Source organism: Euprymna scolopes, chromosome 46 (genome assembly GCF_053919585.1).
Source record: "Euprymna scolopes isolate OS-2025 chromosome 46, ASM5391958v1, whole genome shotgun sequence".
Taxonomy (NCBI): Eukaryota; Metazoa; Mollusca; class Cephalopoda; order Sepiida; family Sepiolidae; genus Euprymna; species Euprymna scolopes.
In genome coordinates, this window is record NC_136527.1 from 19,376,563 (window position 1) to 19,404,062 (window position 27,500).

At 38.5% G+C, this 27,500-nt stretch overlaps 1 protein-coding gene across 3 annotated transcripts in view; it reads left to right on the forward strand.

Annotated features, from left to right (window-relative positions):
• Nucleotides 1–27,267, forward strand: part of LOC145270497 (transmembrane and coiled-coil domain-containing protein 4-like) — a 252,081-nt gene extending 224,814 nt beyond the window's left edge. For all 3 annotated transcript variants that reach the window (XM_080126157.1, XM_080126159.1, XM_080126158.1), the window contains exons 12-14: nucleotides 9,419–9,536; nucleotides 18,005–18,122; nucleotides 26,217–27,267. In XM_080126157.1, the coding sequence (XP_079982283.1) occupies nucleotides 9,419–9,536; nucleotides 18,005–18,122; nucleotides 26,217–26,873 (893 nt within the window). In that variant the 3' untranslated portion in view covers nucleotides 26,874–27,267. The remainder of the gene's footprint in view (nucleotides 1–9,418; nucleotides 9,537–18,004; nucleotides 18,123–26,216) is intronic.
• The last annotated feature ends 233 nt before the right edge of the window (nucleotides 27,268–27,500 follow it).

A 27,500-nucleotide genomic window follows, 5' to 3' on the forward strand; every position in this document is an offset into this window, starting at 1 on the left:
ATCGATCCAGTAGATATCTCACTCCTGACGCAATTCTCTATCTATATAAGAGCCAGGTACGTCCAAGGATGGAGTAGTGCTGTCACATCTTGGCAGGAGCTGCTAGAAAGAGCTTATCCTGCCTTGACAGAGTTCAAAATAAACTATGGCAGTATATCAAATGCCGTAAACGACCAAGTTCTCTCTGATTCTCTCTCCTTTGATTTTGAGCACGTGGTACAATGGGGAAAGTGGTGGCTGTTTACTTTTAATGCATCTCGAGCATCTCTCTCCACACCATCAACGATCTGATCCCCATCTGGCATCAATTGAAATGGATGGCTCTAGTCTTCCCTGCTTTCCGACTGACTATTATAATATGGTCGTCTTCAAGTTCAATGTAAACAAGTTCTTGATCTGTTACCCTTAAGTAATCCAGTTTGCCAGCTCTCCACTATTGACCACTGTACACTTATTAACCCTTATCCTCGAGTGGCTTCTGGCCTCGATAAGTGGTGACTATCTTGTAAAAAAAAAAAAAAAAGAAGAAGATATTACACCTGGCATCCATTGAAATTAATGGCTCTCGTATTGGGGAGACTCCATGTTTTGACAAGCTTCTGGACTTGACCTTTACTCTTCATCTAAAATAGAACACCTACATCAAATCTGTTTCCAAAGTCGCTGGAAAAAATGATGAGATCCTTCTATCGATCCAGTAGATATCCATCTGCTGATGCAATTCTCTACCTATATAAGAGCCAGGTACGTCCAAGGATGGAGTATTGCTGTCACATCTTGGCAGGAGCTGCTAGAAGCAGCTTATCCTGCCTTGACAGAGTTCAAAATAAACTTCGTAACCTAGTGGCGATGCCCTTTTTTCTTCCCTGCAACCTCTTTCTCACAGAAGAGATGTTGCGAGCTTATCTTTGTTTTATCGTTATTTCCATGGTAAATGCTCGTCTGAGCTCCAATCTATGGTCACCCCCCCTCACCAAACATCCTCAAGAAACACTCATCCGGCTGTACACACTTTCAATAATTTCCTCCACTCTTTATCTGTGCCTAAACCTAAACGTAGATTCCATGAACAAAGTTTCTTTCTTAGAACTGCACGCCTGTGGAACTGTCTTCCGTTTGCCTGATTTTCAGCTGACTACAATATGGACATCTTCAAGTCCAATGTAAACAAGTTCTTGATGAGCTGTTCCCCTTAAGTAATCTAAATTACCAAATTCCACTACTAACGATTACTATGATATTGTCCTTTTGACTACTGTACACTCATAAACCTTTATCCTTGAGTGGCCTCTGGGCCTTGATAAGTGTGACTCTTTTGTAAAATTAAAAAACAAAAATAAAAACACACTCTAAGAATCTAAATGATCCCCCCCCCAAAAAAAAATTCCGCAACGTTTTTTAACGTAACAGAACTTTAATTTTTTAGGTGATCTGAAGAAAAACTAAAATAAACGGTTATGTCTGTCCGTCGGTCTGTCTGTCTCCACATTTTCAAACTCTATCTCCTCCAAAACTAAGTGGTAGAGCTACGCTAGGAGCCTCAAATGATTGATTTTTTTGGGGCCACTCTTTTATGGGTCTTTAGCTGTTTAAAATAGTTTTTAAGGGGGTCAAAAATTTGAAAAAATTGTTAAACGTTCCCCGTTTTGAGGGGAGCTGGTTTTCTCCCACGTTAAAAACGACCTTGTGTTACATTTTGTCTTATGGGGAAACAAATAAAAATTTATAAGTCGTGTATTATTGGAATAAAATTTATGAATAAAATGTGTGTAACGTTTTATTTTGTTTTAAGAAAAGGAATTTTTTTTGTGACAAGTCAAAATTCTGAAATTTTTGTGATAAGTCAAAATTCTGAAATTTTTGTGACACGTCAAAACTCTGAAATTTTTGTGACACGTCAAAATTCTGAAATATTTGTGACACGTCAAAATTCAGAAAATTTTGTGACAAGTTGAAATTCTGAAAATTTTTTTGCACGTCAAAATTCTGAAATTTTTGTGAGAAAGTCAAAATTCTTAAAGTTTTGTGACACGTCAAAATTCTGAAATTTTCGTGACACGTCAAAATTCTGAAATTTTTGTGACAAATCAAAATTCTGAAATTTTTGTGATAAGTCAAAATTCTGAAATTTTTGTGACACGTCAAAATTCTGAAATTTTTGTGACACGTCTAAATTCTGAAAATTTTGTGACAAGTTGAAATTCTGAAAATTTTTTTGCACGTCAAAATTCAGAAATTTTTGTGAGAAAGTCGAAATTCTGAAATTTTTGTGACAAATCAAAATTCTGAAAATGTTGTGACAAGTCAATAGCTTCATGATCCAAATATACTTTCTCCACATCTGAATTCTAATCCATCTTCATTTTCTGACATTTCTTGCACATAAATTGGTCATCATATCTAAACCTACCAGCACTACCACTGCACTTTCTTGCGTACACAATGCTTATTAGTACCACAAGAAAACGATTTTTTTTTACAAAATATAAATTTTTGTGACAAGTCAAAATTCTGAAATTTTTGTGACACGTCAAAATTATGACATTTTTGTGACATGTCAAATTCTGAAATTTTTGTGATACGTAAAAATTCTGAAATTTTTGTGATACGTAAAAATTCTGAAATATTTGTGACACGTCAAAATACCAAAATTTTTGTGACATGTCAAAATTCTGAAATTTTTGTGACACGTCAAAATTCTGAAATTTTTGTGACACGTCAAAGTCTGAATTTTTTGTGACATATCAAAATTCTGAAATTTTTGTGATACGTAAAAATTCTGAAATTTTTGTGACATGTCAAAATACCAAAAATTTTTGTGACATGTCAAAATTCTGAAATTTTTGTGACATGTCAAAATTCTGAAATTTTTGTGACATGTCAAAATTCTGAAATTTTTGTGACATGTCAAAATACCGAAATTTTTGTGACATGTCAAAATTCTGAAATTTTTGTGACACGTCAAAACTCTGAAATTTTTGTGACACGTCAAATTCTGAAATTTTTGTGATACGTAAAAATTCTGAAATTTTTGTGACACGTCAAAATACTGAAATTTTTGTGACATGTCAAAATTCTGAAATTTTTGTGATACGTAAAAATTCTGAAATTTTTGTGATACGTAAAAATTCTGAAATTTTTGTGACACGTCAAAATACCAAAATTTTTGTGACGTCAAAATTCTGAAATTTTTGTGACACGTCAAAATTCTGAAATTTTTGTGACATGTCAAAGTCTGAATTTTTTGTGACATGTCAAAATTCTGAAATTTTTGTGATACGTAAAAATTCTGAAATTTTTGTGACATGTCAAAATACCAAAATTTTTGTGACATGTCAAAATTCTGAAATTTTTGTGACATGTCAAAATTCTGAAATTTTTGTGACATGTCAAAATACCAAAATTTTTGTGACATGTCAAAATTCTGAAATTTTTGTGACATGTCAAAATTCTGAAATTTTTGTGACACGTCAAAACTCTGAAATTTTTGTGACACGTCAAATTCTGAAATTTTTGTGATACGTAAAAATTCTGAAATTTTTGTGACACGTCAAAATACTGAAATTTTTGTGACACGTCAAAATTCTGAAATTTTTCTGATAAGTCAAAATTCTGTAATTTTTGTAACATGTCAATAGCTTCACTATCCAAATATACGTTCACCACATCTGAATTCTAATCCATCTTCATTATTCTACACAATGCTTATAAGTACCACACAAAAAAATGCTTTCAACTCGTTTTCCTCTTCGTGGAAACTTTCTTCATTCTCGTGCAGAAAACAAATTGTCATATGTGGGTATCATTTTGGATGATTTTATTTTCCAGTTCCGATGAACAATTCTAAGAGTGAGTATTGAGAAAAAATAATTTTTGTTTTTTCTGTAAACTTTTGGATTTCAAAGTCAAATCTTTTGTTCTTTTCAAGAGTAATTTCTGTTTCCAGAAAAGTTCTAGCAGTTTTTCTGACAGGTGGCGTTCTCTACTTCCTGTTCGGCATTTTTCTATATCTCTTTCTCTTTTATTCGAACTTTTGATGTGACAACACATTTTTTTTTTTTTGTTCAAGTGCGAGTCGCTATTTGTAGTTTTCGGTGGGCTTGTTGTCACTCGTTCTCCATGAAATTAAAAGCTGTAGTACATTTAAAAAAAAAATAAAACTACTGCCTTGCATTATTTTTTCCCATGAGGTTGAATCAAAACCAAACGTTTTGACAGAGGCCTCCACATTGTCCTTAAACCGTTTCTGCTGTCCTCCCGCGGGTCTTTTTCCTTTGGACAGCTAACCATAAAGGAGCCATTTTGAGAAACTTGAATCAGGTGTGTGGCATATATGAACATACGGCACAATCACGTTGACACATCAGTTCTCACTAGATCACCAAAGTTAAGCAATGCCGGGCCAGTACCAAATGGGAAACCATTTGAGAAGGCGAGGCACTGTATGTACTACAAGGTAAAATACCAGGTTGGGAAACTGGTGCAGTCTATCCTTCCTTGAAGGTAGATGGTCCTCTCTTAAGCCGTGGTATGCAACCCATCTAGTGATGGCGTCACAATAAAAAATACCCTTGATTATGGACAAGATTTGAATTACACTACAAACTTGTGTAGTAAGTTCGATCTTGGCTGCAGCTGCATGTTATGTTTTTTTTAATGAACCTGGCACTACTGTAATATGGTGTGTACTGATGGAAGGTTTAACCAGGCTAAGACCTCTGCGTCTGGTATTTTTTATTGCCATTTGATTTTCAACAATCTGCAGAGGCAGCTATTATGAAAATGTTTCAATTTCTTGACATGTCTGGAGGAGTATAAGAAGGCTGTAGCAATGCGGGGAAACTGGCTGTTGAATTGATGTACTATTTGAACAAAAATGGGAAAACGATATTTATTTACCAACAATGCTTCAAGCAAACTACCTTTTCTATTTTAGACAGACCGTATATATGTATGTCTAGATAAAAGAATAGAGATAAGAGTTCATATGGTGGTCGCCATGCTGGAATATTTGTCTTCCCTTCTTAGTCGACTTCTGAGCCAAAAGGTCCAAGTGGGTCCTGTTGCATCCCAAGAAAGTAGCTGACAATTGGTCCAAGCCACGTGGAGATTTTCTCAGTCAGAGAGCCTGCCTTGACAGAGTACAAAATAGATTTCGTGGCCTAGTGGGGGGACACCCTTTCTCTTCCCTGCAACCTCTCTCCCACAGAAGGGACGTTGCGAGCCTGTCTTTGTTTTATCGTTATTGCCATGGCAAGTGCTCGTCTGAGCTCCAATCTCTGGTCCCCTCTCGCCAATCTTTCGCGAAAAACACCCATCTAGCGGAAACCACTGTCAATAATTTTCCCCACTCTTTATCTGTGCCTAAATCAAAACTTAGATTCCATGAACAAAGCTTTTGGGGGATTTATAAAATAAAAGCAGAAATGTCAGTTCACCTAGAACGAAAAACTCATAACAACAATGCAAGGCTCATTTTCTGCACAATTGGAATTATTGATTTCATGGTCGAATGGTGTGCCCCTGTTCTCTACCTATCCTTAGAAGTAGGGTGGGAATTTCTCTATTGATTCATCCCCCAGACATAGCTGCCTCTCATCGCTCTATGAGATGCTCTATCTGATGACTGTATTTTTCAGACTCCAAACTCAAACTCAACTCTCAAGTATCAACTGACAAACCGCCCCCTTTAAGTAAGACACTCTATCAAAACCCCCAATACTAATGATTACTACAATACTATCTCATTGATTACTGTACATGCAATAACCCTTATCCCTGAGTGGCCTTCGGGCCTTGATAAGTGGTGAACCGCATGTAAAAAAAAAAAATATTTGAAGGGGGAGTGCGGGGAATGATGGTGTGTGCTTATTTTGAGTCAGTGTTCATATTTACAGCACCTCAGCCCTTTTCGGAGATTTATAAAATATAAGCAGAAATGTACCTTATATTTTCATCACATCTCTTGACCATGTCAGTTCACCTAGAACAATAAGCTCATAGCAAAAGCAACAACACAAGCTTTATTCCTGGCTAATTGGGACTTTATATGCTTCATGGTCAAATGGTGCATCCCTATTGCTCTATTCTGTTTTGATTCATCTTCCATATATAGCTGCTTCTCGTCGCTCCACGAAAAACGCTCCATCCGAGAAATGTGTTTGTCGAACTCAAAACTCGAACTCAACTCTCAACTGACTGACTAAAAACTCGTTTCTATTTATATCAGGTTGTGTGCGTGTGGGCTGTAATTTCTGTTAACCGCTTGCACCCAAACTACACTCACTGACCTATCTGGCAACACAGGTGCACGCTCTGTCAACGGAAGTTCTGGGTTTGATCTATGTAATCGGTAACCTTTATTGTGTTCAACCCAGTACCACATTAATAGATGGAATTAAGATGACTATTTTTTATTGTTTTTTTTTTATGAAAATAAAGTTTTTAATTTTTGTTGTTGTTTTTTTTTTTTAACTTATTTAGTTTTTGGGGTTTCAAAAAACTTGTCACAAAAACAAATATATAACAAATAAATGTTATCAAAGGCAAGATAAATTACTTTTCTAACTAAGTGGATATGTTTTTAGTGTTTTTGTTTAAAGTAGCATGTTTTTATTTTTTTATTTTTCATAATTTTCCATCTCATTGTCAATTTTCATATCATACGCTTACCGATACATTGCTTCTTCGTCAACATGAGACCATTTCACGCGATACATGTCATGGACTCTGTAACAATTTAAAATTTAAATAGCAATTATCTGAATTCCAAAATTTTAAGCAAATATTTTTAAAACATTAAGATTAATAAAAAGTTACTTCTGATATATTTTAATGGAATGTGCTCTGATGAACTCGTTGCACTTGTGTCGCCTCCACGTACATATCCCTGATAAACCCGCTTAGTAATAAAATCCCACCATTTTACTGTTGAGGTCCTTAAATGCTAGAAAGCTTACTAATCTAATAGTTTCATCCCTTCTTGTCGTCCCTTCATCCCTTCATCCCTTCTCGTCCTCCCTTCATCCCTTCATCCCTTCTTGTCGTCCCTTCATCCCTTCTCGTCGTCTCTTCATCCCTTCTTGTCCTCCCTTCATCCCTTCTCGTTCTCCCTTCATCCCTTCTCATCGTCCCTTCATTCCTTCTCGTTGTCCCTTCATCCTACCATCCCTTCATCCCTTCTTGTTGTCCCTTCATCCCTTCTTGTCGTTCCTTCATCCCTCCATCCCTTCATCCCTCCATCCCTCCATCCCTTCATCCCTTCTCATCGTCCCTTCATCCCTTCATCCCTCCATCCCTTCATCCCTTCTTGTCGTCTCTTCATCCCTCCATCCCTTCATCCCTTCTCATCGTCCTTCATCCCTCCATCCCTTCATCCCTTCTTGTTTTCCCTTCATCTCTCCATCCCTTCTTGCCGTCCCTTCATCCCTCAATCCCTTTATACTTTCTTGTCGTCCCTCATCCCTTCTTGTCGTCTCTTCATCCCTTCTTGTCATCCCTTCATCCCTTCTTGTCGTCCCTTATCCCTTCTTGTCATCCCTTCATCCCTTCTTGTCGTCCTTCATCCCTTCTTGTCGTCCCTTAATCCCTTCATCCCTTCTTGTCATCGCTTCATCTCTTCTTGTCGTCCCTTCATCCCTTCTTGTCATCCCTTCTTTCGTCCCTCATCATTTCATCCCTTCTTGTCGTCCCTTACCCCTTCATCCCTTCTTGTCGTACCTCATCCCTTCTTGTCGTCCCTTCATCCCTTCTTGCCATCCCTTCATCTGTTCTTGTCGTCCCTTCTTCCATTCTCGTCGTCCCTCTTCCCTTCATCCCTTCTTGTCGTACTTCATCCCTTCATCCCTTGTTGTCATCCCTTCATGTCGTCCCTTCATCCCTTCACGTCGTCCTTTCATCCCTTCTTGTCGTCCCTTCATCCCTCCATCCCTTCATCCCTTCTTCTCGTCCCTTCATCCCTTCATCCCTTCTTGTCGTCCCTTCATCCCTTCTTGTCATCCCTTCTTTCGTCCCTCATCACTTCATCCCTTCTTGTCGTCCATCATCCCTTCATCCCTTCTTGTCGTACCTCATCCCTTCTTGTCATCCCTTCATCTGTTCTTGTCGTTCCTTCTTCCATTCTCGTCGTTCCTCTTCCCTTCACCCTTCTTGTCGTACTTCATCCCTTCATCCCTTCATCCCTTCTTGTCATCCCTTCATCCCTTCTTGTCATCCCTTCATCCCTTCTTGTCCTCCCTTTATCCCTTCTTGTCATCCATTCATCCCTTCTTGTCATCCCTTCTTGTCGTCCCTTCTTGTCGTCCTTCATCCCTTCTTGTCGTCCCTCATCCCTTCATCCCTTCATCCCTTCTTGTCATCCCTTCATCCCTTCTTGTCGTCCCTTCATCCCTTCTTGTCATCCCTTCTTGTCGTCCCTCATCCCTTCATCCCTTCTTCTCGTCCCTTCATCCCTTCTTCTCGTCCCTCATCCCTTTATCCCTTTATCCCTTCTTGTCGTCCCTTCATCCCTTCTTCTCGTCCCTTCATCCCTTCTTGTCGTCCCTTCATCCCTTCTTGTCGTCCCTTCATCCCTTCTTCTCGTCCCTTCATCCCTTCTTCTCGTCCCTTCATCCCTTCTTGTCGTCCCTCATCCCTTCATCCCTTCATCCGTTCTTGTCGTCCCTCATCCCTTCATCCCTTCTTGTCGTCCCTTCATCCCTTCATCCCTTCTTGTCGTCCCTCATCCCTTCATCCCTTCTTGTCGTCCCTTCATCCCTTCTTCTCGTCCCTTCATCCCTTCTTGTCATCCCTTCATCCTTTCTTTTCATCCCTTCATCCCTTCATCCCTTCTAGCTAGACTTTGGAATCCCTTCCTGCTACCTGCTTCCTTGACTGTACTGATATACAGAAGTTTAAATGTAATGTAAACCAACATCTTGTTACTATTTACGTCTAAGTGGCGATATGCTTTGTTGTGAGTAAATAAAAAATTATACTTTGATTTAACGGTGGCTATAAATTAATATTTTAGTCATCAGAGCTCATTCCATTAAAATATTTGGTACAGAGATGCAACATTATGGCGATGGGACAAGTGTTGGAGCTTTGTTGACAAAGTGGAACCTATTAGATTGAAAACTCATTTTTGAACACTATCCAAGGGTGAGAGACTAGTTTTAGATGCACCAGCCCGGATGTTACAACAATACTCCATGCATGGTATGCGAATGATGACTTTGTAGAGGTACAGGATACTCTCAGATGTGAATAGTTTTCTAGTCCGATAGATGGAACACACCTTCTTTGCAGCAGCCTTTGCAATGTCTTCAATATATTTGTTCCAGTTCATATTGCCCGTGAATGTTAGGTTGAGGAGTTTGACGGAAAAATGGATATTTGTGATTATCTTTTTTTATTTTTATTATTTTTGTTCTTCTAGGTTGTGAAGGGATCTTGGAAGATGTAATCTTGCTAGGAGCCCCTGTCAGTGCGAATACGTCGTATTGGGAACCGCTCACAAGGGTGGTCAGTGGGAAATTAATCAACGGTTATTGCAGGTAAGCATCTCCTTGTTTTTCTTGTGCATTCATCGGAGAGCTTCACCTTGACACAATTTTTATATCATCCATGTTTAAATTTGCAGGACGGAACAATAAATTTGGCACCATATGTAGCTGAGTACGACACAATCACGTTGACACACCGGTGCTTACCAGATCACTGAAGTTAAGCAACGTTAAGCCGGGACAGTACCAGATAAGTGAGCATTTGGGAAGGCTAGGCGCTGTATGTACCTTCTGGGAAGGTTGGGCGTGAGGCCAGCAACCCCATCCCGAAAAAAGAACTCCTCGCTATAAAAGCATCTATAAAGTTGTAGATGGTCTATGCTCCCCCAGGGGCTCAAAGGCTATGGATGGATGGATGGATGGATATATAGCTGCCTTCAGCCTTAATCACTGATAAAAAGTATTGCCTTAAAGAAAACAATACTACAGCTTTATTTTAAAACTTATTGAAAAAAATCAATTCAGGTAACTTGATTATGTAGTAGAGCTGATATCTATTCAATGTAGCCTCTTTCAGCCTCGATCACTGCCTTGATACGGGTCTGGAACTGGGAGCATGCCATTTCCACAAGCTCTGGCAAGAGCTTGACGAATACTCGGCGGATGGTAGCGATCAAGCTGGCTTTAGTCTTGTGGGAGGTCATGTTGGTGATGTTCTTGACTTATGACCAAACGAAGTAGTCCAGCAGGGTCAAGTTGGTGGAGGAGGGGGGTAATGAGAGAAGGGTACAAAGTCGTAATACTCCTTCTGAAGCCAAGTTGTTAGTGATGATCTTGTTGATGGCAGATTCCAGATAAATTTTTGCTTTTTTTTTTTTTTGATGGTGAAAAATATTTGGTATTTGATTCGATTTCTAATCTACCAGATGTACCTGTAATCTATCACCATTTATTTTATTTTGATTTTGTTTCGAAAATATATACTCCCCCCCCCCAAAAGGAGATGTGTTGTCACTTGAACATAAAGTGTTACTATTTGTCGAGGTTCCATGTTTTCACGAGCTTCTGGGTCTTCTTTTTTTCATTATTACACTTTCACCCCAAACAAGGCACATTGCCACTTTGATGTAGGGGACTACTATCAGGGACATAAGCTACAGGAGTACTATGTGGGGAGTTGGGCAGCAAGATGTCAGTTCACGTTACACTTGAACTTCTGCATGTCAGTACAGTTGGGGAAGGAGGAACCCGGAAGGGAATTCTAAAGTCTAGCGGTTCTGGAGAAGAAACTACTGGAGTAGAAGACTCTCTTACATCTAGGGATCTCTACTGTGAAGGGGTGGGATTTAGCTGCTTGTCGGGTTTGTCGGGGGTATTTACGTCGGGTACAAGTGCTTGCAGTTCGTCAGAGCATTCATCATTAAAATACTTGTAGAACAGGCAGAGGGATGCAACATTTCATCGATGGGACAGAGGCTGAAGCTAAGATGACAGTTCGGGACCTATCAGGTTGGCGACTCTCTTTTGAACCCTGTCAAGGAGTGAGAGACTAGTAGCAGATGCACCAGTCCAAATATGACAACAATACTCCATACATGGACGAATGGTGGCCTTATAGAGGTACAGGATACTTTCGGGTGATAGCTTTCTAGCACGGTAGAGAAAACCTACCTTTTTCACAGCAGTCCTGGCAATGCTCTCAATGCAATTGTTCCAACTCATGTTTCCTGTGAACGTTAGGTCGAGGAGTTTAAAAGATGTACTTTCAGATAAAGAGTCGTTGGCCATTGCTATTGGTGGTAGAGAAGGTTTCTTGTAATTATTGAAGGAAACAAGTTTAGTCTTGGCAGGAATTGAATGTGACCATCCATTTTTGTCCCCATTCCAATACAGATTGGAGGTCATCTTCTAGTGTTTCTGCCATTTCTGAACTTTGCACCTTCATCAAATCTGTTGCCAAGGTAGCTGAGAAAATGATGGAAAAAAAAATGGCTTCCGTGAGGAAATAGTGGAGGAGGTCCCTTTTCTCTTCCCAATTACCAACAGAAGAGACGTTGCAAGTCTCTTTCTGCTTTATCGTTATTTTCATGGCAAGTGCTCGTTTGAGCTCCAATTTATGATCCCCCCCTCACCAAATGTTCACGAAAAACACTCGTCTAGCTGAAACCACTATCAATAATTTTCCCCGCTTTTTATCTGTGCCTAAACCTAAATGTAGATACTATGAACAAAAATCCGTTTTCCTGCATTCCAACTGACTACAATATGGTCGTCTTCAAGTTCAATGTAAACAAGTTCTTGATGAGCTATTCCCCTAAGTAATTCAATTTACAAAACTCCCACTACTTTTGTTTACTACGCTATAATCATATTGACTCATGTATACCCATTAACCCTTATCCTCGAGTGGCCTCCAGGTCTTGATAAATGGTGATTCCTGTGTAAAAAAACAAAAAACGTGCCCAGAAATAGATGTTGTTGTTGTATAAAAAAAAGGGGAGTTTAGTTATTACTTGTCCTACGTTCCTTGCGACATACTCTGTTACAACGTGTTGGGTCTCGCATGTCTATATGTTAACACATGCGTTAAACCTTTTTTGTTTCGTTGTACCTATTTACTATGCCTCCCCACGGGACAGAGTTAGACACCAGGGTCGTTTTTTAATGTGGAGAAAAGGTACAAAAATAAAAAATTGTCTCAGTCGTGAAGGATTTCTCCTCCACCGAAAGAGAACAAGAAATAGAAGTGCAGCATCTGAAGAACAGATGGTATTTATTTGCTCCCCCACCGAGCAAATTAGGCACAAGGCCGATTTTTAATGTGAGGAGTGAAGGGGAAGTGGGGACCAACTCCCCGGGGAGTAGGGGAGCTGGATGGTTACAATTGGTATGAAGGGTTGCCCCTACATTGACCAAGGTCTTATATGTGGGGTTTCCCCCACATATGGTCCTTGCCTGCAGTATCTGCCGGAACAGATGGTATTTATTTGCTCCCCCACCGAGCAAATTAGGCACAAGGCCAATTTTTAATGTGAGGAGTGAAGGGAGGGGGAAGGGAAAAAGGGGACCAGCTCCCGAGAGGTGGGAAATGGGAGCTGGTTAAAGGTCAGGCATGTGGGGCTGCCCCCACATCTGGTCTTTGCTAGTCATAGCTAGTCCTGGCTAGTCATAGCTTGCAGTATCTGTCGGAACAGATTGTATTTATTTGCTTCCCCACTGAGCAAATTAGGCACAAGGCCGTTTTTAATGTGGAGAGAGAGGGAGGGGGAGGGAAAAGGGGACCAGCTCCCGAGAGGTGGGAAATGGGAGCTGGATAGTAACTGTTGGTATGAAGGGTTTCCCCTTCAGTGACCAAGGTCTGATATGTGGGGTTGATATTTATTTGCTGCCCACATCAGCAAAATGTGGCACAAGGCCGGAAAGTGGGAACCCTGCAGGCTCCCCTAAAGGAGGGGCCCTCCTGCAATTTTAAAAATTGCCTGAGTAACCCCGTCGGCATTCCCCGGTCGGGGTGCCTCAGGCAGCAAGCAATAAACTTGCCCCACCGGAAAGCCCGGTGGCAAGGCCTGGGAGGGTGGACCTCCTAGGTATTACCCAGGCGGTGTAACTCAGTCCAACAGGTGCTGGGCCGGTTCCCGGCCCCTCACCTGTTGGACTGAGTGTCAAGTGACGAATCCTTGACTTGACTGGTCAGATATGTGGGGGTGCCCCCACATCTGGTCTTTGCTTGTAGTATCTGTCGGAACAGATGGTATTTATTTGCTCCCCCACTGAGCAAATTAGGCACAAGGCCGTTTTTAATGTGAGGTAAAAACCAGCTCCCCTTAAAGTAGGCAAAAAGGGGGCACTCTGGTTACCAAAAATAATAATTGTCCCAGTATAGAGGGTTTCCCCTCCATTGACTGGTACAAATTATCTTAAGTGCAGTATCTGCCGGAACAGATACTACACTTTGATCTTGTTTATATATTTTATTGAGAAAGAAAAAATTGAACATAAAAAACGTACAAAAAATTCAATTCAACAAAATTAGGCACAAGGCCCTACAAGAAATTGGGAGGGGGAGGGTACAGGGTCTTTTTGACTATGTAACAGATGAGACTTTGAAGTCTTACTCTTGACTGGCAACATTTACCAAAATACCTCAATCACTCTGTGGATCCTAATCTAACTAATAACCCCAGCGTTCAATGTAAAATTTAACTGTGTACAATTTGTATATTCATTTCTGTATGTTGTGTGTGCATTTTTTTTTTTTTTGTGTGTGTGTATGTGTGAGAAAATAAAGTTCGATTTCATTAGAAGCCAAGGAATCCAATCAAATTTCTTTTGAAGTGTTTAGATTTTTTTTTTGATATCACGTACTTCAGAAGGGGTAATTTTTAGATCATCTGTTTGCAAAGGCAACTGATGGGCAAGCAGGTTAGCCTTTTCAGTTGCCTTGCAAACAACGTCGAGATTGTTTGTGAAATTTCAGTTTACACCTGATGACCTTGTTGATCCCAGATTCCGGATAAATTTTTGCTTTTTCTTTTACTGTACCACACAACTAGGTGTATCAGAATTTTTGACACCCCTAACACGAAACTGCAAATAAAATATAAAAAAACTCGTAATTTCTCTTTTAAAAGTGGGTTGTTTATTTTATTTATGGATTATACTTCCAAAATAAACTATTAAAGTTGTATAAAAAGTAATAGAAATATTTTTTTTATTTTTTAAAAAACAGTAATGAATTTTACGAACTCAATATTTTTCAATTTTTAAACTTTAAAAATCTATCAAAATTTTTCTATTGATTCTATGTTCACGATATTTTCAGGGTCAATGTGAAATTTTATGTTCTTTCCAATAAACCGAATTTAATATTTTAGACAAACGTTTTTTTTAAATTCACGCCCCCCCCCCCATTTTCAAGTTTCTATTAAAAAGTAAATAATTAATTTACTCACCGAAAAGTAAATAATTAATTTACTCACAAATTGAAGAGAAAAGGTCAATAAATAATATATTCAAATTTAAAACAAAAAAAGTAGTGTTTTTTAGAATTTTACCTATGAAGTTTGGAGTTTAAAACATTTTTTTTTTAACCACGTTATTTGTTTTTTCTTTTTTTTTTAATGGAACCTTGGTCCTTGCTCCTTTAATTGAAAAAAAAATTAGGGCTTGAATTACATTTTTCGAGGAGTTATAAGCTTGGAAAGACGGGGTCGAATAATTCACGCCTCCCATTTTTAAATGTCTCTCAAAAAGTAAATAATTAATTTATGTACCAAAGTGTTATATATCACAAATTGAAGAGAAAAGGTCAATAAATAATATATTCAAATTTAAAACAAAAAAAAAGTAGTTTTTTTTAGAAATTTACCTGTAAAGTCCGAAGTTTAAAACCTTTTTAAAAAAAACCCACGTTGTTTGTTTTTTTTTGTTGTTTTTTTAATGAAACCTTGATCCTTGCTCCTTTAATTGAAAAAAAAAAATTAGGGCTTGAATTAGATTTTTTGAGGAGTTATAAGCTTGGAAAGACGGGGTGGAATTATTCACTATTTTTCACGAAATTTCTGACACACCTACCACACTACCACATGTACCCGTAACTCGTTGGCTCACAACCACTATTACCATTTATTTTACTCTGATTTTGTTTGGAAATATATACACTTTCTTTTCATCCAAAAAGGAGATTTTTTTTTTTACATTGGCATAACCACTTATCAAGGCCCAGAGACCACTCGAGATTAAGGGTTAAGAGTGTACAGTAGTCAATTGGACAATATAGTAATCGTTAGTAATGGAAATTCGGTAAATTTGTTAACTTAAGTAGAACGGCTCATCAGAAACTTGATTACCTTGGACTTGAAGACAACCATATTGTAGTCAGCTGGAAAGCAGGAAAAAATAGAAGACAATTCCACTGCATGCAGTTATAAGAAAGAAACTTTGTTCATGGAATCTACGTTTAGGTTTAGGCACAGATAAAGAGTAGGGGGAATTATTGATAGTGTTTTCGGCTAGACGAGTGTTTCTTGTGAAAGTTTGGCGAGGGGGGACCATAGACTGAAGCTCAGTTGAGCACTTGCCATGAAAATAATGATAAAGCAGAGACAAACTCGCAACATCTCTTCTGTGAGACAGAGATTGCAGCGAAAAGAAAAGGACATCTCCTACGAGGCTACAAAGTCTATTTTAAACTCTATCAAGGCAGGATAAGTCCTTTCTAGCAGCTCCTGCCCAGATGTGGCAACAGTATTCCATCCTTGGACATACCTGGCTCATATATAGATAGAGAATTGCATCAGCAGTGAGATATCTGCTAGATCGATAGAAGGATCCAACCATTTTGCCAGCGGCCTTGGCAACGGATTTAATTTGTATTATCACTTGGACATAAGGGTAACTATTTGGCAAGGCTCCATATTTTGACAAGCATCTGGGTCTGAACTTTACTCCTGACTTGAAATGGAGCACCTTCATCAAATCCGTTGTCAAGGCTGCTGGGAAAATTGTGGGATCATTGTACCGCTCCAGTAGATATTTCACGTCTGATGCAATTCTCTACCTTTATAAGAGCCAAGTACGTCCAATGGTGGAGTACTATTGCCACTTCTGGGTAGAAGGTGCTAGAAGCAACTTATCTTGCCTTGACAGAGTTCAAAATAGACTTCGTAGCTTAGTAGGGATGACCTTTCCCTTCCTTGCAGCCTTTTTCCCCACAGAAGAGATATTGTTAACCTGTCTCTGCTTTATCGTTATTTTCATGACAAATGCTCGTCTGAGCTCCAATCTATGATCCCTCATTTGACAAATTTCCACGAAAAAACACACGTCTAGCTGAAGCCGCTATCAATAATTTCCCCTTTGCTTTTTACCTGAACCTAAATGTAAATTCCATGAACAAAGATTCTTTCTTAGAACTGCACGGCTGCGGAAGTCTGTTCCATTTGCCTGCTTTCCAACTGACTACAATATGGTTGTCTTCATGTTCAACGTAAACAAGTTCTTGATGAGCCGTCCTCTTAATTAATTCGATTTACCAAATTTACACGACATTGTTCCACTCATTAGTTGCCTCCCTTTTCTTTTCTCGGAAACCTTTTTCCCACAGAAGAGACGTTGCGAGCCTGTCTCTGCTTTATTGTTATTTTTATGGCAAGTGCTCGTCTGAGCTCCAATCTATGGTCCCCCCTCGCAAAAACTTTCATGAAAAACACTCGTCTAGCTGAAACCACTATCAATAATTTCCCCCTCTTTTTATCTGTGCCTAAGCCTAAACGTAGATTACATGAACAAAGTTTCTTTCTTAGAACTGCCCGACTCCTTCTTAGAACTGTATGACTCCTTCTATCGATCCTGTAGATATCTCACTGCTGATGTAATTCTGTACCTATATAAGAGCCAGGTACGTCCAAGGATGGAGTACTGTTGCCACATCTGGGCAGGAGCTGCTAGAAAGATCTTGACTTTTGATGATGTAAAGATAGAATCTTGGTTTTAGATGCATTAAAATGAACACACCCATTGCTCAAAGATATTGCAAAGTACCCTTCCATGTGAGGAAAGATATAGAAGAATTAATTAATAATTCTTTATCTATATAAGAGCCATTAAAATCAACCAGCCACCTCTTTCCCCATTGCATCACGTGATCAACATCAGAGGAGAGAGAATCTATCGATCCAGTAGATATCTCACTGCTAATGCAATTCTCTATCTATATAAGAGCCAGGTACGTCCTAGGGTTGAGTACTGTTGCCACATCTGGGCAGGAGCTGGTAGAAAGGCCTTATCCTGCCTTGATAGAGTTCAAATCAAAATAGACTTCGTAGCCTCATAGGGGATGTCCGTTTCTCTTCCCTGCAACCTCCTTCTCACAGAAAAGATGTTGCGAGTTTGTCTCTGCTTTATCGTTATTTTCATGGCAAGTGCTTGGCTGAGCTCCAATCTATGGTCCCTCCTCACCAAACTTTTACAAGAAACACCCGTCTAACAGAAAGTACTATCTCACTGCTGATGCAATTCTCTATCTAGATATAAGAGCTAGGTACGTACAAGGATGGAATACTGTTGCCACATCTGGGCAGGAGTTGCTAAAAAGGACTTGTCCTGCCTTCATAGAGTTCAAAATAGACTTCGTAGCCTTGTGGGGGACGCCCTTTTCTTTTCCCTGCAACCTCTTTCTCACAGAAAAGATGTTGCGAGTTTGTTTCTGATGTATCGTTATTTTCATCCATTCATTATCGATCTCTCACTGATATACCTATAAAAGAGCCAGGTACGTCCACGGATTAAGTACTGTTGTCACATCTGGGCAAGAGCTGCTAGAAAGATCTTGACTAATCCTCTATCTATATAAGAGCCATTAAAATCAACCAGCCACCTCTTTCCCCATTGCATCACGTGATCAACATCAGAGGAGAGAGAATCTATTGATCCAAGAGCTGCTAGAAAGATCTTGACTCGGCATTCCTTTTATGTTTATTTTATATTTGAATTAAAAAATTTTTTTTTTTTTTTCTCAGAGGCGACTGGATGCTGAAGTTTTTATATCGCTCATCTTCGATGCAGGTACACATCGCAGGTTTGATGCCGGTGAAGATGCAGCACCATTGTATGCACAATATTGACCTGAGCGATGTGGTAAGCATATTTCCTTGCAGCAATGAAACAAAAAAAAAAAAATTGGCACAAATTAAAAAGTGTAGTATCTGTTCCCTTTCCATGTAAATCCGAAGAATATTAGACAAGTGAAAATGAGATTAGGATAAGCCTAGAATCGAAACCTGTATGCAAAGTTAAGAAATGGAATGTTAGAAATTTACTGTATTGTTAAATTCTATTAGAATAGTTAAATATTGTTTATATCGGAAAAATAGTCGATTGTCCATTCGTTTAGAAATCTGATTATTAAAAATGCCAGTAAAAGAATGAAAAATGCAAATTAAAAATATATTGGTTCGAAATAGGTTAGATTAGAATTGAAGATTCTTTTGTTGTCAAAAGTGTGTTGGACAAACATATGCATAACCACGTGAAATTAGTCACGTTTGAAAAAACACACTTCTGACGCCTTAGACAAAGACCATTTCTCCATATTATGGGTTCGGATTTTAGTCAGAGCAAGAGTCAGGTAGAGAGAGTTGATCAGCCAAGAGTTGACATAGTCAGAAGAGAGTCCTCTTAGAGGCGACGGGTAGAATATTAACCATGTAGATGCAAGCCGAATTCCTGATGTCAATTGACCGGTCGATCAGTCATCATTATTTGTAAACAGACATCTGGCTGCTCAACTCCCTACTTAGTACTTCTGCAAGTTATGTCGCAGATGGTAGCCCTCTATGTTAAAGTGACACTGTACCTTGTTTGGGGGTGAAAATGTCACTAAAACAAACCCTGAATTTTACCAAGTACTGTAACCACTATGCCACGGGTCTGTGCAGATTCTCAACTTCGACAGATAAGAATGTTACATGGAAAAGGGCTGTTCCCTTTTCCATGTAAATACGAAGAATATTAGACAAGTGAAAATGAGATTAGGATAAGCCTAGAATCGAACCCTGTATGCAAAGTTAAGAAATGGAATGTGAGAAATTTAGTCTATTTTTAAATATTGTTTAAATCGGAAAAAAGAGTCGATTGTCCATTCGTTTAGAAATTGGAATATTAAAAATGTTAGTAAAAGAATGAACAATGCAAATTAAAAATATATTGTTTAAAAAAATAGGTTAGTTTAGAATTGAGGATTCTTTTGTTTGCTAAAAGTGTGTTTTGGACAAACATATGCATAACCACGTGAAATTAGTCACGTTAGAAAAAACACACTCTGATGCCATAGACAAAGACCATTTCTCGGAGTTTAGTCAGAGCAAGAGTCAGTTAGAGAGAGTTGATCAGCCAAGAGTTAACATAGTCAGAGAAGATTCCCCTTAGAGGAGAAGGGTAGAAGAATAACCATGTAGATACAAACCGAATTCCTGACGTCAATCGACCGGTCGATCAGATGAATAAAGAAGTCATCATTATTTGTAAACAGATATGTTGCTGCTCAACTCCCTAGTTAGTACTTCTGCAAATTATGTCCCAGATAGTAGCCCCCTATGTTAAAGTGACACTGTACCTTGTTTGGGGGTGAAAATGTCACTAAAAACAACCCTGAAATTTACCAAGTACTGCAACCACTATGCCACGGGTCTCTGCAGATTCTCATCTTCGACAGATAAGAGTGTTACATGGAAAACGGCTGTTTCCTTTCCCATGTAAATACGAAGAATATTAGACAAGTGAAAATGAGATTAGGATAAGCCTAGAATCGAACCCTGAAGGCAAAGTTAAGAAATGGAATGTGAGAAATTTACTGTATTGTTTAATTCTATTAGAATAGTTAAATATTGTTTATATCGGAAAAAGGAGTTGATTGTCCATTTGTTTAGAAATCGGATTATTAAAAATGTCAGTAAAAGAATGAACAATGCAAATAAAAAATATATTGTTTCAAAATAGGTTAGAGTTATATATTGAGGATTCTTTTGTTTGACAAAAATGTGTTTTGGAGAAACATATGTAAAGCCACATGAAAATTAGTCACGTTTGAAAAACATACTTCTGACGTCAGAAACATTTCTCCATATCATGGGTTCGGATTTTAGTCAGTCAGCAAGAGAGGCAGATAGTTGGTCAGTTAATCCCTCGGAAGCGAAGGGAGAACATTTAGACTATGTAGATCCAAATTTGAATTCCTGACGTCATCGATCGGTCGATTAGATGAATAAAGAAGTCATCATTATGTTGCCTTGTGTCACATCCTTCATCACAAACGAAAGGTAATTGTGTTTATCATGTTATAATGAACATTGTGTAACTCTTTGAAGATTATGCATCTCCCCTCCTCTGTGTTAAGAACTAATTTCAGCACGGTTCATAAACTGCAGAAGTACCTATGCTACATGGAAAAGGGCTGTCCCTTTTTCATGTAAATATGAAGAATATTAGATAAGTTAAAATGAGATTAGGATAAGCCTATAATCGAACCCTGTAGGCAAGTGTTACATAAGGGAGGGAGAAGAAGAGGATTTGACTTGGACACTTTACTTGAAGGATACTGGTACCCTGGTGATGACGTGTCCATTTTACTACTGAAGAGAAGAAGTTTACGACGGTGAGAGAGAGAGAGAGAGAGATATTACGAGTGTTAAGAGACGAGAGAACGGGACCCAAGATCCCTTAAACCGTTTGTCTAGTGGTTAGGGCGCTTGTTGTGTATTTATGTGTTTGAATTAAAGAAGATTCATACCTTGTTCCGCTGCTCTGAGAGAGTCTTCATCTGCGTGGAGCTCTCTTGCTGTTTTCGCCGGAATACACAAGATGAAGACAGATGTTGGGTTTTCAACCTTTTATTCTCCCAGGCATGATCTGCAGATGCCGCCGTCGATGGTCTCCACTGTGGGTACCTACCACGTCCCACGTCTGGGGCGCGCATCTCCCCCCTTACTTAGGAGAGAACCATTTTAGACTTCTGCTCGGCTCGGCATTTTCTGAGAGACTCAACGTTTCACCAACCTTGCCTCGTAGCATCACATGACATCCGGTTAGATGAAACGTCACTTCCTGCAACGTGGATTAACTACAAAAATATCTCTCTGACCTCCTCCCCCCCTCCCCCTCTCTCTCTCGATCTACTATCTAATAGAGACACAAAGAGAGAAGATAGAGAGAGTATGAAAGAGCCAGAGAGAGAGAGAGGAGAGATGCTCTATAACACGAGGTTAAGACATGGAATGTTAGAAATTAAGTTGATTGTCCAATTCTTTTAGAAATCTGAATATTAAAATGTCAGTTAAAAGAATGAACAATACAAATTAATAATATATTGTTTAAAAAATAGGTTAGGCTAAAAAATAGGTTAGGTGAGGATTCTTTGTTTGCCAGAAGTGTGTTTTGGACAAATATATGAAAAGCCACATGAAATTAGTCAGGTTTGAAAACACACTTCTGTCGTCATAGAAAAAGGACATTTCTCCATGTGTGGTTCAGATTTTAGTCAGTCAGAGAGTCAGTTGACTAGAAGTGTTGACAGTCAGTTGGAGAGGAGAGTCCCTTAGAGGCGAAGGGTAGAAGATTGACCATGTAGATACAAGCGCAATTCCTGATGTCATCGACCGGTCGATCCGATGAATAAAGAAGTCATCATTTATGTTGTAACTGTTATCTTGTGTCACATCCTTCATCACGAACGAAAGGTAATTGTGTTAATCATCTTATAATGAACATTGTGTAACCGTTCGAAGATTATGTATCTCTGTGTTAAGAACCGTGCGTCATACCACCCTCTCCTCGGTATATGTTAAGAAGAACAATCCCCTGTCTGATATATAAAAGTCTTCCGCTCAAGAATTGTCACAGTCATCGTCATGATGAACTGTTAATACGAAGTCCCCAAGAAGCATATAAGAACTGTATAAACGTCTTCCTCCTCATCGTTATATATGTGCTCCAATATGAACGCCGCATCATCTTGAAATATATACCCCTGCTATTCAACAGTATCTGTTCTCAGCGACATCAGATGTTGTACTAGCAATTAAATTATAGCGGATAATTTCTATTCCTGATCTGAAATGGAACACATATCAAATCTGTTGGCAATATTGCTGGAAAATACTTGGATCAATCTACTGCTTCTGGAGTACTATTGTCACATCCGGGCAAGAACTGCTTGGCTGCGCCCTATCCAGCTTTGTTAGTTCAACCTAACCCTAACCCTATCCAGCCTTGTTAGTTCAACCTAACCCTAACCCTTCGAAATCTAGTAGGTGATGCCCTTTTTTCTTCCCTGCAACCTCTTTCCCCACAGAAGAGACATTGCGACCCTGTCTCTGCTCTATCATTATTTTCATGACAAGTGCTCGTCTGAGCTCCAATCTATGGTCGCTTTGTTGCCGGACTTTCACAGATAACACTCGACTAAATTTTTAAATCCCTTTGTCGGTATTATTTCTATCTATCTATCTATCTATTAATCCATCTATATATTACATTGGTACAAAAAATAATGTTTTTTTAACGTTCAACTTCAAAATATCATAACAGTTATAAGAACAGTTATATATGACCACCCCAAAAAGCATATAAGAACTGGTATGAATGTCCCCCCTCATCGTCGTTATATGTGTGCCCCAATATTAACTTCGCATCATCTTGAAATATATACTCCTACTATTCAACAGTATCTGTTCTCAGATGTCGGAAACAAAATCGACCCTTCCTTGTACAAAACGGCTGAGTTTAGGGTGAAAGAATTAATGTTTTTAGCCAATTTTTTGATATCTGTCGGTCGAGACGTCAAGCTTCAAAATGATTCCAATTGTATCAGGATCCGTTGCCTCTGTCGAAAGTTTTTGTCAGACATACAAACAAACATACATACATACATACATTTAAACAGACAAGTGAGATTTATATTGTTGTGGTGGCACCCACTCATTTACATATGTGGATAATATTACACATAAATAGCAAGACTCGGTTAGTCTGAGTGTGTGTTAACCAGAAGCCACCGAAGGCAGAGCCGACAGCAGATATGTTCTCCAGCCAAGACTCTCTTACCTGACAACCATTATGTAAATATACTGTAAATATACTTTTCCTAATACACTTCTTATTGATCTACTTTTGTTTGTTGAGTCTTCATTTGTATTGCTTTCTACGTTATTTGGTTCAACCTGCAAACATAACAGTTGGCGAGGAAAATGAACGGCAAACATAACATATATAATAGACTAGCCTGAGTGCCCAGCATTGTCCGGATGTTTGGAGGTGTGTGTTGAGCAAAAAAAAAAAAAAAGTGGTAGTAGGCAGGCAGGCTTGAACCCGTACCGTGAAGGAGGAAAAGAACATCAGATGTTGTGCTAGCAATTAAATTATTGCAGATAATTTCTATTCCTGATCTGAGATGGAACACGTACATCTAATCTGTTGCCAATACTGCTGGAAAAATACTTGGATCACTCTACTGCTCCAGTAGATATCTCACAGCTGATGCAATCCTTTACATTCTAAAATGGAGTACTTTTTTCTTTTTTTTTTTTTTTTTACATAAACATAACCACTTATCAAGGCCCAGAGACCACTCGAGGATAAGGGTTAAGAGTGTACAGTAGTCAATTGGACTATAGTAATCGTTAGTAATGGAAATTCGGTAAATTTGTTAACTTAAGTAGAACGGCTCATCAAGAACTTGTTTACCTTGGACTTGAAGACAACCATATTGTAGTCAGCTGGAAAGCAGGAAAATAGAAGACAATTCCACAGGCATGCAGTTCTAAGAAATAAACTTTGTTCATGGAATCTACGTTTAGGTTTAGGCACAGATAAAGAGTGGGGGGAATTATTGATAGTGTTTTAAACTAGACGAGTGTTTCTTGTGAAAGTTTGGCGAAGGGGGACCATAGATTGAAGCTCAGTCGAGCACTTGCCATGAAAATAATGATAAAGCAGAGACAAACTCGCAATATCTCTTCTGTGAGATAGAGGTTGCAGAGAAGAGAAAAGGACATCTCCTACGAGGCTACAAAGTCTATTTTGTACTCTATCAAGGCAGGACAAATCCTTTCTCGCAGCTCCTGCCCAGATGTGGCAACAGTACTCCATCCTTGGACGTACCTGGCTCATATATAGATAGAGAATTGCATTAGTTGTGAGATATCTACTGGATAGATCGAAGGATCCCACCATTTTTCCAGCAGCATTGGCAACAGATTTAATGTACGTGTTCCATTTAAGATCAGGAGTAACGGTCAAGCCGAGAAGCTTGTCAAAACTTGAGGCCTCCCCAAGACCATTGCCATATCCGAGAAAGAGCTGCTGGGCTGTGCCCTATCCAGCCTTCATTGTTCAAAACTGGCTTTGAAATCTAGTAGGTGATGTCCTTTTCTCTTACTTGCAACCTCTTTCCCACAGAGGATACGTTGCGAGCCTGTCTCTGCTCTATCGTTATTTTCATGGCAAGTGCTCGTCTGAGCTCCAATCTATGGTCCCATCTTTGCCAGACTTTCACAAATAACACACAACTAACTAGATCCGCTATCAACAATTTTCCCCACTCTCTATCTGTGCCTAAATCTGAACGCAGATTCCCTAGAACTGCACGCCCGTGGAACACTGTTCTGCTGGTTTGTTTCCCAACCGACTACAATATGGTAACCTTCAAGTCCAATGTAAACAAGTTCTTTTGTCCCCGTAAATAATCAAAGTCTACCCAACTTACACCATTAACGATTACTACATGACCACCTTACTTTCATTAACGCGTATCCTCGAGTGGCCTTCGGGCCTTGATAAGTGTCGACTCGCGTAAAAAAAAAATATACAAAAAAATATGACAATGCAATTTAAAAAAAAAGGATATTAGAGGATATTAATTAATTAGAAGTTGTTTATGAAATAAATATGCAAATTAAGAAATCCTGAAGATTACTGTTGACGTTGGCAGATTACTATATATATAAAATATTTCGAAATCTAATGTTGCATGCTGATGGTGTTCAAGCGGTTAACGATGCCAACTGATGACCTGGGTGTCACAAGTTCGAATCCTGTTCATTCCACAAAAATCATTTTCACTTAGGATGTTGGCAATCTTACTTCCTGTAATTGTCGATGTCTTTCTAGAAAGAATTCTCACAAAAAAAATATCGGGGAAACCAATGTTAACAATAGAAATTTTGGATTCATGTGGTATGATGATAATGGTGATGAATATGATATGATGATTAATACGATATGATTAAAAGGATATGATGATGATGATTAATATATAATAATGATGATGATGATGATTAATATGATAATGATCATCATGATTAATACAATGATGATTAATATGATTAATACGATGACGATAACGATGATGATTAATACAATCATGATTATGATGATTATTAATACAATATGATGATTAATACAATGATGATGATGATTAATACGAGGATGATGATGATTAATGCGATGATGATGATGATTAATGTATGATGGTGATGATGATGATTAATATGATGATGATGATTAATGTGATGATGATGATTAATACAATGATGATGATGATGATGATGAATTATAGGATATGATGATGATAATAGAATATGGTGATAATGCTTAATACGTTGATGATGATGATTAATACGATATGTGATTGATTATATGATGATTAATACGTTGATGATGATGGTTAATATATGATGATGATGATGATGATGATGATAACGCGTTTTATTAAAGAAGGATGAATGGAAAAATCTTTCGCAATTATTTATTTAGATGTTCAAATCATAATGGAATGAAAATGTCATATTCCAAATATCACGTAACTTGAACAAGTAAATTTTTTTAACTAAGAAAATCAAAGGAAGTGAGAACATTATCTTGATCCGCTATATGTAATAAAGAGAGACAACTCAATTCGAACTATCAAAATTAACTTTGTAATGTCTATGATTTACTATTAAAATCGTAAAATAATGAATGTCCCCTGCATTAAAAAAAACTGATCTTTTTATCTTGGTAACGATTTTTCCCAGGTATTACGTAGTTTCGTTTCTTAATCATCGTTTGACAATTACTGCACAATTATTGATTTTAAAACTTTGACGTTAAAACTATGAAACTTGTCAATGTTTTTCTTTTTACTTATGGGTGACACGTAGCAATGGTTGTTAATTCCCTAAATTTTGCTTCTTTCAGGTCAAAGGTCACTTAGATTACATGAAGAAGTTGGACTGCGTCCTAAAAGTGGTCGGGATGTGCACACAGGACTGTGAGAATTTTTCCACATCGACGTCCGTCTCTGCATCCATGTCATCAAAAGACGTGTTTGACGAGCACGAACTCCAAGAAATCGGGAACAAACTTTTACAAAATAAAATCCAAGACGATTACCAAAGCACCGAAGACCACGACTCTCTGGATGCACTAACGCCGTCGGACTTTGACTTGGCGTCGGAACACAGCTTTGCGGACTCACTCGACACAAATTCTGAGACATTTCCCTATCACTCTCATCAACCCCACCCGAAGCAACATCGAGAATCTGGAACTGCTTGTCGACTCCCATTGTCTCCAGGTAGAAGAAGTCCGCACCCTTTGGTCCATTTAACCTCCAGCTCTCTGCAGTCATCCTCGTCGACCGATGACGACGGACGAGGGGTCTGCCCCACCTCACTGCCAAAGTCTTGTTCGGGTTTAGACTCAGCGTCTGACTCGGGTCACTGGGAGCCCCCAGGCACTGGAGAATCGACAGAGCCGAGCACACCGTCAGAAGGACATGCAAGAGTTCTAAATTCTCACGCTAATTTTAACAGACTAAAACTTTCAGAGTCCCAAAATTCTGCGGACACTTAACGTTTCAAACAACGGACCTTAATGAAACAAATTAAAATATTCCAATTAAGTCGCATGACCATCCTCCCTCGCTCCTAGGCGCACCCACCTAACAGAACAAAAAATGATGATACATTTAAGATGCGTCGATACAATCGGCCCATGTAACAATGAAAATGCTCTATCGAAGTTGAGCACTACAGACGGACAAATATAAATATTCAAATTAATGTGATCCCACCCCTATCTTTCCGGCACATCAACTTACAAAAAAAAAAAAATTTTTTTCTTGGACAAAAACTTTTTTTGCCATATTGTCATTTGTTTTTGTTTCATGCAAAATTCAGAATTGACCAAAATTTTGATGCCTTAAAATTTTATTTTATTGAAAATAAAACATTACAAAATTAAACAAGTCTTACAGTCTCTAATTAAAAACAAAAAACCTGGGTTTGTTTTACTATACATATAAATTCGAAAAAGTTGTCAAAAAAATAAATATATAACAAATAAATGTTACCAAAGGCAAGATAAGTTACTATTCTACCTAACTGGATAAGTTATTTAGTGTTTTTATTTAATGTAAGATGTTTAATCAGTCCGAAAAACATGCAGTGTTTATCGATATATTTGAAATAAACAAATGGC